Source organism: Berghia stephanieae, chromosome 3 (assembly GCF_034508935.2).
Source record: "Berghia stephanieae isolate SIO BIC M18660-M18661 chromosome 3, UCSD_Bste_1.3, whole genome shotgun sequence".
NCBI lineage: Eukaryota > Metazoa > Mollusca > Gastropoda > Nudibranchia > Aeolidiidae > Berghia > Berghia stephanieae.
In genome coordinates, this window is record NC_088362.1 from 39,663,166 (window position 1) to 39,675,725 (window position 12,560).

The 12,560-nt window shown below is 36.7% G+C and overlaps 1 protein-coding gene across 2 annotated transcripts in view; it reads left to right on the forward strand.

Moving 5' to 3' along the window:
* The window catches only part of LOC144967702 (uncharacterized), a 62,674-nt gene that overhangs the window by 8,597 nt on the left and 41,517 nt on the right, over positions 1-12,560 (forward strand). Inside the window, exon 1 of one of the 2 annotated variants that reach the window (XM_078905244.1) lies at positions 11,251-11,584. The exons of the other annotated variant lie outside the window; for it this stretch is intronic. Within the exon in view, the coding sequence (XP_078761370.1) occupies positions 11,550-11,584 (35 nt within the window). The 5' untranslated portion in view covers positions 11,251-11,549. Of the gene's footprint in view, positions 1-11,250; positions 11,585-12,560 lie in introns of those variants that run through there. 2 annotated transcript variants of the gene reach the window in all.

A 12,560-nucleotide genomic window follows, 5' to 3' on the forward strand; every position in this document is an offset into this window, starting at 1 on the left:
TTGTCAGAATGTTGCTCGTTGACAGCCTCCAACTGGTCGGGAACGTCAACATCTGACGACCACGAGCTCTTTTTTCCTTCAAAGTAGCCACTGTTTGGCTTTCAATGTGCTCTCATCGCCTTGCTTGGCCAAGAAAGCCCTTTTTTTTTTTGCTGAAGTCAAAGTGCACGAGCCGATTCGCCAATGTACAGTAGCATCGTCTCCCTTATGTGCAACTCAAGTCACAGAATCCGTTCATATTCCCGATTTTGTCTTTGTCAAACATTCAATCGATGCGTGGGTGTATGTGTAAGATCTTGCTTGAGAGCCATTGATCAGGTCCCATATTTGTTTTTGTGTCTAGACCTCAGCTACACGTCGATGGTATTATGGTCTAGACCCACCAGAATAGTCGGGGTTTGGTGGAGTAGTTTACCAGTGACTCAGACTTTGTTTGTTTTAGTTTCGAAATAGCCTTGGTTGTCGTTGGTTTACCGAGTCTTGGGTGATCACGATGGTGCGGAGGCTAATTAGGTACATTGCGAGAATTGGAATCGACGAAACCCCTAGATTGTCCTGAACTACTTTTCTGGCTTGCAGCTGGATGTAGGTGGGCCTGTAGCTTTGATTGTATTGAAGCGAGAAGCGTTTTATGGGTAAGGAGATAAGGATTATGAGTAAGTCTAATGATATTTTAAAAAGTTAATTAAATTAAATTTATTGGGGGGAAGGGGGGGGGGGGATTTCTCGAGGACAAATTGAACCTTAGCGCCTGATCCGCTTCATATTTTTGGAATGTGAAATATTTTAACTTAAAGATAACATTACGTATGTCAGTAAGCGAAGTGTTATGAATAAATGATTGTATTTTAAAATCTGACGACGTGTCCTGGGTGATGTGCTATACACTCATTGCTCCACTTGTCACGTCACACACACATACACACACACACAAACAGCGCCTTATTGATGCTTTGCGTTTAGGTCAATTTCTCATTACATCCGCCACCAAAACTGTGTAACGTTGAGGGTTTTAGGATCGATTGATATAATTTAGTGAGAACTAATCACTAAAATGTCTAAGAGCTGACTGACGTCAATTTAATTTCTTCAAGAGGTGAATTGGTTATAATTTACGGAAAATAATTTCCACCTGCCCGCCCCTTTGGATAATAAAGATGTATATTAGCAATACTTAAAAGTGATCAAAGTGAAAACGTGCAAATATGCTGTACTGTATATTTGTATGTCATTTTATCCATTGTAAATGGATGTAGAGAAGGATGTCATATTTCATTCCATAGCCTATACTATGTCTCATATTTCATAATGTCATACTTTCCATCCTTCCAATCGGATTATGTGTCTGTCACAGGGGCCTAGGTAAAATATGGTATCTTTCTCTCTCTCTCTCTCTCTCTCTCTCTCTCTCTCTCTCTCTCTCTCTCTCTCTCTCTCTCTCTCTCTATATATATATATATATATATATATATATATATATATATAACATCTGTATGTATATGTATATCCTTTCTTTAAAAAATATAGCCTTGTGGAGAACATTGTGCTTATTTGAGTCAATAAAAAATTGATACGGCGCACAACTCTATTGAAAGATTTGAAAAATAGAAATGTATTTTTTACAGATAGATAATCAGATAACTTGATTTCCTTTTATAATTTAAAGTCAGTTTGAAAGTTCGTTAAGTCAAACAGGTATCATAAAAAATTTACCGAAGACACGAACACCTCATGACCACACCCTCAACGCTGGCTGAATCGGCGATCAGCCACCCATTGAGTTTTTGTGACCGGCCGTGGAAGCGACCTGCGGGAGTGGTCGGAAACAAATACAATTTTTGTTTCGTTTTTTTGGATCGTACTACCACTTCAGATACATCTTTTTGAAGAGGAGAAGCTAAACTACGAAACAGTCTTTTTCTGAAGTCGATCGGATCACTAACACCCCATGACCACACCCTCAACTCTATCTGTCCAGTAGAGTCCATACTTCCGTTGTGTTGATTTAGCGGTGATCAGTGTTATGTTGTAGTGTGTTCTCATTGCGTGTATGTTTATGTGTGTGGTGTATACATATGTGTGTGTGTGTTTTGGAATGTGGTTGCGTGGAAGGAAAAAAAAGGGGGGGGGGGTGTTTGCTAGGAACTGTCAGATTGGCATTTTTCAGCAAATCGTGGCATTCATAGTGATATAATTCACTTGATCGCGTTACGGTATTCGGATTTACAGAAATTTTAAACAAGTTTCACCGATTAACAACATCAACGAATATTACTGCTGATATTACTGTCGTTTTTATGCCATCGATGTGATAATTATTGCCCTGGGAAATATTTAGTTAAACGTTGTCGGCAAACTGTCAATTGGATCTGTCTAGCTTCTAGCCCGAACAAACCAAAAGTAGACAGATTCGGGGACATGATATTTTTCGCGTCCGCTTCAGATTTTCATTTGACCTCACATAAGTTAAGTAAAGGGGAGACATTCCGAAAGCTTCTACATCCCCAGTATTCATTCAATTTGTATTTTCACCGTTGATCTTTTGTCAGGCGTTTATTTATTCAATTTGTCATCATATAAAAGCGTTTTTAAAACTCTAGAACAAACCTTGATAGATTTGTGAAAGTTTAAAATGTCCTAATTTGACCATTGTTTTGATTCTCGGCCGCCATTTTAATTTGTGAAGTATTGAAGGTAGTGCAAAACACTCCCAAGTAAAGCGTGGTAAAGACTTGCGATTTATTGATATTGATATCTACTGACTGATAAACTAAAATCATGCCGAATAGAGCATGGCACCGACGACAAGCACATCGGTTAAAATGTGCATCTAATCGTAATCAAGCTAATCTAGAAAATGATTCTGGCAATATCGAATGAAAATAGTTCTTTCCCCGCGAAATTGCGGGCTTTTTACTAGTATATATATATATATATATATATATATATTATATATATATATATATATATATATATATATATATATATAATATATATATATATATATATATATATATATACTAGTAAAAAGCCCGCAATTTCGCGGGGAAAGAACTATTTTCATTCGATATTGCCAGAATCATTTTCTAGATTTTCTAATCAAATAACAATGTACATTGAATGTAAGCTTCGATTTAATTACGAAAACAAAATATGCACGTTTCGGGTTTCCCCTTTATCAACAAAACAGGATGAATGAAACACTACAGACGAATGAGATAATGTGGTAGTGGCGTTGTTAAGATGAATAAACAAAACATTGATGGGCAGGAAATAGTATGCTCCTTTGTAAGGAAGCACGAATTAAAATAGTACAGTAGATATTTCTACAAGGTGCTCAATTAAGTGAAAAGAGGGGAGGCGGAGTTTTGTTGATAAAGGGGAAACCCGAAACGTCCATTTTATGTTTTCGTAATTAAATTGAAGCTTACATTCAATTTCACATTGTTATTTATTCCTTCCAGCTTCGAGCAGCAACAGTTACATTACCCAGTGATTTTTCAGAGTATGGCATTGTAGTAGAAGCTTGAAGGTTTCATGTCGGATAAGAGTAAAATGGAAGCCCGCTTGGAAAGGTGTAAGAGGTTGCTACATTCAAGTCCATCACCATTGACCTACTTAATGACGGTATTGATTCATGGCCTATTTCTCAGTGACAATGACCGACTCACCTAAATCCACGGATAGCGTGCCTAGTGATAATGTTTATATTTATTAGTTCATACACAGGTGACCTCGGAAAAGTGGATATTTTACTAGAGCCTTCTACGTGCTAGGTTCGATTGTTTTTCTATAATTTGATACTTTTGAACTCGCTTTTTTTTCTCAACAAAAAGTAAGCAAACAGCTGGGTTTATTTAATTTAAACACGAATCTCATCGCTGTTTCTTGGTGATCCTGTCAATTCCCAACAATGAGTCACTGTGGCAATTTTACGATTTGAAATAAATTTATTCTCTCCGTTAAAGTGGATTGTTTTGTTTTTTGGTGGGTTTTTTTTTTTTTTTTTCTTTTTCCGTTTTTTTTTTTTCCATTGTTCATTGAATCATTTGCTCTTGAGTTTGTCGGATACTTAATGTTTTTTATTTGTGCATCAAATCAAATTTTATACAGCTACATATCCCCTATACATTTTACCTGTTTGTTGTGTTAAGTCTTGGAGTGCGTATTTATTAATGCCCAGATCACGAAAGAATGTTATTTGATGTCGTTTGTCCACAGATTGATATAAACGATTTGTTGATTCGTACGTTTAAGGCTCACAACATAATGTGATTTACTGTTTCTAAATGTCAGATTAGAATACTGTAATATGTGCTTGCTCAGTGAGCTGCAGAATAGATGCATGCTATTTGATTACTTATCTTCACCACCACCTTTCACTCACTAATTATTATTATTATTATTATTATTATTATTATTATTATTATTATTATTATTATTATTATTATTATTATTATTATTATTATTATTATTATTATTATTATTATTATTATTATACTGTCGTGGTTACTAGAATTTTTTTTAAATTTTGATGATTAGACATTGTTCTATCACGTAGTGTTGCCGGTGGTGAATAGCAGTAATGTTAGATAAACATTAAAATCAAACAACCAAAACCATCGAATTTAAGGCAAATCAGTCGGAAAAATAAAGCCTTGAGTCACAGGACTGTCATGCTCAGTGGCTCGCCCTTGTTTTGCCAAGTTTTAAGCATCTTTCGTCCCATTTTCATTTGTCGTAGAAAGGCTAAAAATAACTAGATGCTTTTAAATGATTTGATTGTTTATCGTGTTCCAGTTTCGTGACTTCGATGAATTAGTGTCTGGATCTGATATGGTCAAACGTTTATGCATTATATTTCTTTTTTTTTCTGCTTTCTTTCGTTTTAAGTGTTATTTAAGGATGTATTAGTATTATAAAGCTAATTTTTTTATCTCTTTTCTTTTCTTCTTTTTTCTTTTCACAAGTAGTATCGGTTTTCATGGACTGCATCTTTGAAGTATAGATTGCTTTATTTTTAATATTGGTCCATATATAATGCTATTTCCTTTTTTTTTTTTTTCCTTAAAAGTAAAAATTAAGAAATGATGTATTGTGACCATTGTCTACTGTATAAGAAGTCACTGATTGTGACGCGTACTGTGTACTCTGAACATTTGCAAATACGCCGTATACATTGACGTTATAGAGCAGTAAAGTTAAGTGCCCCAAACGTAAACAAAGGTCGAGAAGCACGTGGCAAACCACATGTTCCTGTCTTGACAGCTCACGTTCCAATGTAAATAATAGAAAAAAATAACCTTTAAAATTTGGCTGTTAGGTGGCAAAAGAAACACATATATTCATAAATACTCGATCATGCATCAAATAATGTCTAGATATGGATATTTTATGGAACAAAAGGTAAAATTTTCTAAAATTTATCAAAAGTTACAGTCTATCTATTTTTAGACCAGAGCAAATTATTGCGCTGGTGTGAACAAAACGAGAATTATTCGGAGCCTGATTTTCATAATAATTTAGCCTTATATTATTATTTCTGCAACTGTTAGATTTTATGTAAACATATTTTCAATACTGAAAGTGTATTGCCTACAACTCAAACTACAAAATTGGGGGACCTATATTGTGCGTAAATTATTCCGGTCCCTAACGGAAATCACTAGCAACTTGTTATTGTTTACGTTTGGGGCACCTAACTTTACTGTTCTATAACTAGTTGACAGGCACTCTAGAAAAACATGTATTTAAAAAGTTGGCCAGATATCTCGTCCTTCAAATAATGGCCGATTTAAATGAACTTCATGCTGGCAAAAAAAAAAAAAAAAACTCTCAAACCTGGGAATATTTGGAAGATTAAAACATGTAAGAATAAGTGAGAATTTGGTGGAGTTTTGTTAGCTCGCATGAACAACTTTCACGACAATTTATTAAGAATGATAAACCACAACACTGAGATACCATTAGGGATAAGTCGAGCCTTTGGGATTATTATTGTTTGTTCACTCATCAAGGGACTGAATTTGGTCGAAATGAATTCACTCATTACACGAAACTATGTGGCCTATTCAGTAAGGGTTTGTTGAGTGGGTTTTTTTTTTTATTTTGTTGGGGGATGGGGTTATTCTGCTGTGGGTTTTGTGGGGTGTTTTTTTTTTTGTTGTTTTATTTATTTATTTATATTTTTTTTTTTTTCTGGGGGGTGGGGGGCGTTTCTTCCCTATGAGCGTTGGGCACTTATGAGTTATTTAATCATAAACGGTTCTCACCACTCACCAGATTTAATCGGGCCTATGATTTCTGTGAACGTTACATAACAAGCTATAAGAGACTATGTAATTATGTGCTGCTATTGTAAGAAGAGGATGCGTTCTTTAACCTGTCTTTAATGATACAAGATAATAAGATACTCGCTTTAAAGTTTACCGACAGAAGTTAATGTTTATTTTACAGAACTGAATAGAACGAGTTAGGTTCTTTAATTAATACTTTTTAGAAATGTATTTACTTTTACTTTTAAATGTAATATCCTAGGTTGCTTGTTTTATAAGTGTATGTCTTCTAAGTTTGTTGAATGAATCATAATCTCTTGATGTAGTGAGATGTATGATTAATAGTATACCCTATAAAATTATTTTTGGGAAAAGATTATTCATTCAATATTTACCCTATATACTATAATGTTAAATAATTATGATTTTGTATTTTATTTTGTATGTAATTTCTTCTTGGTTTAGGATTACTCGATGGACCGATACATTTTCCTCCTTTTTTGACAAATTGTCATTATCATCGCTGAATTGTAATAATAATAATAATGATAATGGTGTTAATAAAAATAAACAGGAACTTTAAAGTCATCATAAACCATTGACGACGATAACGATGGATATGATAACGGTAATGGCTATGGCTATGATTTTCATTAATCATCGAATATTATTATTGTGAATCAAATCGAATTAAATTACTTATTGCTGTAGATTACATCAAACCTTTGATGGATATATGGTCTGATGGTGGATTTCCATACCTACCTCTTATTACGCAGACTTAATTTGCATGCAGATTTTTAGAGGGACTGGGATGCGGAAAGGTGACCAGATTCGGATATTTATTTATTTTTCTCCAAATTATAATTTTCACCCGAAATTGTGATGAAAGTATGGCTCTTTTGCCTTGGAATTGGAAGAGATCTGTGCCTGAACTGAGTTGTACTTTATCAGTATTAAATATTCAAAGTTAATATTCTCATGAATAAGGGTGGAGGTCGTGCATTGACGTACTTTTTGTTTGTTTGTTGTTGAAAATTGGATTTATTTTTATATTTACATATTTCTTTTGTTTGCTGATGACAGTTCTTTGTTGTCGCTTTCTCGGAGTTTTTGTCGTCGTGGTCGCTATTATTTTACTATCGTTGTCTTTTTTGCTTTCACTTACTTGTGTTTGTGTGTATGTGTGTGCTTGCGTTATTACTACAATGGATTTTAATTCTTAACAGAATGTGTGTGTGTGTGTGTGTGTGTGTGTGTGTGTGTGTGTTTGAGTGTGTATGCGCGTAAGCGCCCGCGTGTATTACCACAACGGATTTTAATGAATGAGAATGAATGAGTCCGGAAAATAGCAATGATGCCATTTTTAACATTTCCGATTGTTTCCGACTGTTTCCGACTTGCCGATGCCAACACGGATGACCTAGTTTCCCCTCTTGTTCCTTTCTTTGATGAATTAGACTAGACTGGATGACCTAATTTTTCTCATGTGTGTTCAGTATTCTCTAAAAAGAAATGTTATAATTACTTAATGTGGGTTGAATTTAACTCCTTCGGCTAAAATTAAATATGAGACATGTTAGTTTAGTCTGTCACGTGTGACACTGTAACCATAGTGCTGTTTACATGTACCTACTAGTTTGCAATTTTATATCTTATGTTTGTTTTGTTTTATTTTGTTTGTTGTTTTGTGTGTGTGCGCACGCGTGTATAGTTCTCTCTCTCTCTCTCTCTCTCTCTCTCTCTCTCTCTCTCTCTCTCTCTCTCTCTCTCTCTCTCTCTCTCTCTCTCTCTCTCTCCTTCTCTCTCTCTCTCTCTCTCTCTCTCTCTCTCTATCTATCTATCTATCTATCTATATATCTATTTATCTCTTTTCGGGTGGTTGGATGGGAGCATCACCCTTGAATCATATACCTATGATGTTCGCATGGGTGTACGATCCGATAGTGATGTCGTTTCTTCTTCTCTTTACTAGCCTATCCTGCTTCTTTGGTTTGTGATTGTATTTTTGACAGGGATATTTTTTTTCTGTAAATCTTCTGCCTGTTTGTTCTTGGTTATTTATAATTTAGCTTATGATATCTTTAGGTTATGATTTTGATTTACATTTGTACTATTTTTGTTAGATTGTTTGTTTTTTTGTTTCAGCGGTCTCTCATATAACCTCAATTGTGTTGGAAGAGACCTAAAGCAACAAACAAACAAACAAACAAACAAAAAATATCTATCTCTTTCTCGTCAAGGCTTCTGACTGCTTTGCTTTCTCCCCCCCCCCCCCCTCTCCCACCTCTCTCTCTCTCTCTCTCTCTCTCCCCTCTCTCTCTCCCTCTCTCTCTCTCTCTCTCTCTCTCTCTCTCTCTCTCTTCATTCTTTTTTATTACTTCTATCCATCAATTTGTCCACCCATCCATTCGTCTATTTATTCATCCATCTTATCTTCAATCCTTCAATCCATCCATCAAGCTGTCTGTTTGCCCAACTGTCTGTTAGATCTGATATCAATTTTTTCCACTCCTGTCTTTTGACGATATTATTTTGTTAGCAATTGGGTGCGCCCCCCCCCCCCCCCCCCCCCGCCCCGCTATCTCTCACACACACACACACACACACTCTCTCTCTCTCTCTCTCTCTCTCTTTTGTGTGTGTGTGTGTGTGTGTGTGTGTACGGGGGGGGGGAGAGATATATGGATAGATATAAAGTTTAATGAGTGTTTAATGTCTTGGAGAGCTCTTTCCTCAATTTTGATTAATTCTTCCTTGCTTGCCTTGCTCCATATTTTTTAAAGAACAAGAAAAATCTATTTCTATTGTGTGTGTGTGTGTGTGTGTGTGTGTGTGTGTGTGTGTGTGTGTTGATTTGTCTGATAGATAGAGATTTTATTTGTATAATATTTTATTCTATGTGTATATTTTTTATTTGTAACGTGTGCTTATAAACAAAATAATTGTGGTCTTTTTACGATTGCTCACCTCATGTCGCCGATATTCATCCCCCCGTTTATTACGCGTTTAAGACAATGACTGATTGATAGCATTACTATGACGCCAAGTCCATTCCTTAGTACTTTCCGCCAGGTATAAAAGACCTTAAGCGCCCATCATTGTTAGTTTGACAGAGGGGTCAGAATAAGACTTGGCTCAACGTAAGGTCGAAATCGGCCCCTTTGCATGAAATTGAGAACACTATAGATTCTTGCTTCTGAACGGATGGGATAATAAACCTTAGGGACAAAGGAGTGAGGGGAGAGAGAGAGAGAGAGAGAGAGAGAGAGAGAGAGAGAGAGAGAGAGAGAGAGAGAGAGAGAGAGAGAGAGAGAGTCTCGACAAGGGTGTCTATAAAATGCATAATAAATTCCTAGATTGAGTATAGTTATCTTCAATGTTTTAAGGGGTTTTTTTTTCTTGATAAGATGGAGCGGGATTCTACTAAACGCGAGTCTCCTTTGTTTCCTCCAATGACATGATAATCGGATCACATTGCCTCGGCAAATCTCAGCGGGGGCTTGAACAACGTCATCATCATACCATTACTTCTTCTTCTTCTTCTTCTTCTTCTTCTTCTTCTTCTTCTTCTTCTTCTTCTTCTTCTTCTTCTTCTTCTTCTTCTTCTTCTTCTTCTTCTTCTTCTTCTTCTTCTTCTTCTTCTTGTTGCTCATTGATGAGTGAATTTATCCATTTTAGCATTTGGTTGCGAGTTCAGCCCAGGTCTGCACTCATACAAATAGGTAACCTACCTACTCTGTGATATAAATATTACGCTCTTCTTACAAATTCTAAGGCCAGAAGAATAAGAAGCGGAGGAGTCAAAAGGGGAAATAATAAGGGCAAGAAGGGAGATTTGTTTAATGCTCGTTGTCTGTGACAGGTCTTGAGTTTAAACCCCAGACATTTGTGAATTGAGTTTTCTCATAACATAAGGGGGTGTCCTATTTCTTTGCCAGTTTTCCAATTTCTCTCTTTTACTACTCAAACTCTGACAAACCAGGGTTGACATTTGACAGCTCAATTAAAAAATCATCAGTCTGGTTAATGCATTGCTTGGTTCAGTGTTTACGAAAATCTCTCTCTCTCTCTCTCTCTCTCTCTCTCTCTCTCTCTCTCTCTCTCTCTCCCCTCTCTCTCTCCTCCTCCTCCTCCTCCTCCTCCTCCTCCTCCTCATCTACCGACTTACTTATACTCATACCCATCTCTCTCTCTCCCTCTTCCCCCCCCCCCCCCTTTAAATCTCATCTTCCTTCAATCATCGTCTTCTTCCTTCTTATCCGCTATGCTTTCCACATGTTCTCATGGCTGCGTATTGAATTTCTCTTGGAAGTGAAGGGGAGGAGATGTGAAAACGAGGAAGAAAAATGTATTGAAGACGAGACAAAGAAAGGATGCGACTTCAGCGATAGAGTTGAATGAATAGCAGAAGAGAGTAGTCGTTGGGATAAGGGAGTGGAGAAGGAGTTTGTTATGGTCGGGGTGAAAGGGTGGTTTACGTTAACAACTTTTGACCTTTAAAAAAAAAAAATTATATATATATATATATATAATGGAAAGAAGCAAAGGAGAGAATATGAGGGGGGGGGGGGGTTGTCATTCTCCTTTCTATATATCGAGAGAGAGAGAGAGAGAGAGAGAGAGAGAGAGAGAGAGAGAGAGAGAGAGAGAGAGAGAGATGTGAATTGGAGAAGCCGAGTTGAAATTCAGATGGGGGAGGGGGAGGGGGGGGGGGGTGTTAGTCATGGCATTGGCCATGAATGACCGGTGGGCGTATTCTAGAACAGTGCCCTGAACTGAGATGATTGTGTGTGCCGAACACTACTCCACCCTGTGGTGTGCAAAGTGGAAGGAGGAGCTTGCAGCCCCAGATTAGGGGGGGAGGGGAGGGGAGGAGGACTGACACACAAAAAAAAAAAAAATCTTTGTTTTATATTTTCCGTGTCTGCAATGTGAGTACCGTTATCTTTGCCGTACCAATCTGGTCGAGTTTGTTGCGAGGTAGTGAGAAAACAAGAAAGAAAAAACGGTTCCCGATTACGTTCTTATCATAATTTTTTCTTCCTTTTTTAATAAAAGTGTTTCTTTTCTTTTCTTTTTACCACTATTACTACTGGTAAGAGATGTCGGAAGGGTTACACCCAGTGCTTACTGCTCAAGACTCTTCAATTGCATGTCGTGAATTTGAATTATTATGATTGTGCGATTTGGATATCCCTGGAGGAAAGAATATCGTCTTTTTGATGTGTCTGAACAATTGGGCAGTTTGATTTGCTATTTACCGGTGATTTCATGATTCGACTGATTTATGGATGTTCTCTTCTCAGGTATTGGTGTAATTGCTGTTTCCTTCTCGACTTAATTTTGTTTTCCTTAATTTAATGTATCTTTATTAATAAGGAATTGCTGTTTCTCTCTCTTTTTTTTTTTAAACAAAAATTATTTTGTTTAAATTTTATTTTTAATGTGGCGGTGTTCTGTTGTATGGAGGGGGTTTCTTTTTGGTTTTCTTACGTAATGTTAATAATAATGGATAGATTGAACTTAAAGCCTGATAGTATCAGATACTGACCAAAAAAGGATTACGCCATAAATCGACTTTAAAGTTAATTGATTGTGAGTTGTATTCATTATGGCAACCAGTGGAATCATTTGTCTCATTGAGCGCAACCAACAACAACAAAAAATATCGTTTTTAACTTTCATCTGTGATCGTCGTCTTGTATTAATTGTGACGTAATTTTATGGTCAGATCAGTCCATAATTTTGCGAAGGCTACGATGGGATAACATAAATTTATAAATAGTTACAGACAGGTTGGGCAGCGGGGCAACAATATAACACACTGGGGATGCTCTCTCTCTCTCTCTCTCTCTCTCTCTCTCTCTCTCTCTCTCTCTCTCTCTCTTTCTCTCTCTCTCTCTCTCTCTCTCTCTCCATCTCCCTTCTTCCATTCCTCACTGCCTCCCCCCCCCCCTCTCATTCTCTTTAAATTTTAAAGTTTCAACTCATGTAGCTAGTTCAGAGCCATACCGCCAGTGGAGCCCAAGTTTATTCCAGTTCCGATTGTGTTAAACAAACAAAAGCAATTAGTTGGCACGCCTTTGAATGACATTAGTCGTACTTTCCTCTAGATTAAACATACCCAGCTATCCAATCACTTTCTGAATGGTCTTGGGGGTCAGAAATAATCTCGTCAGCATCGACCCGTTTCCTTTACGTGTCATATGAGTGCTCTACCCACGGGCTAGTAGGGCTCCCAATCACACGCATTGCATATTAATTCAAATTGAGTATTATAAT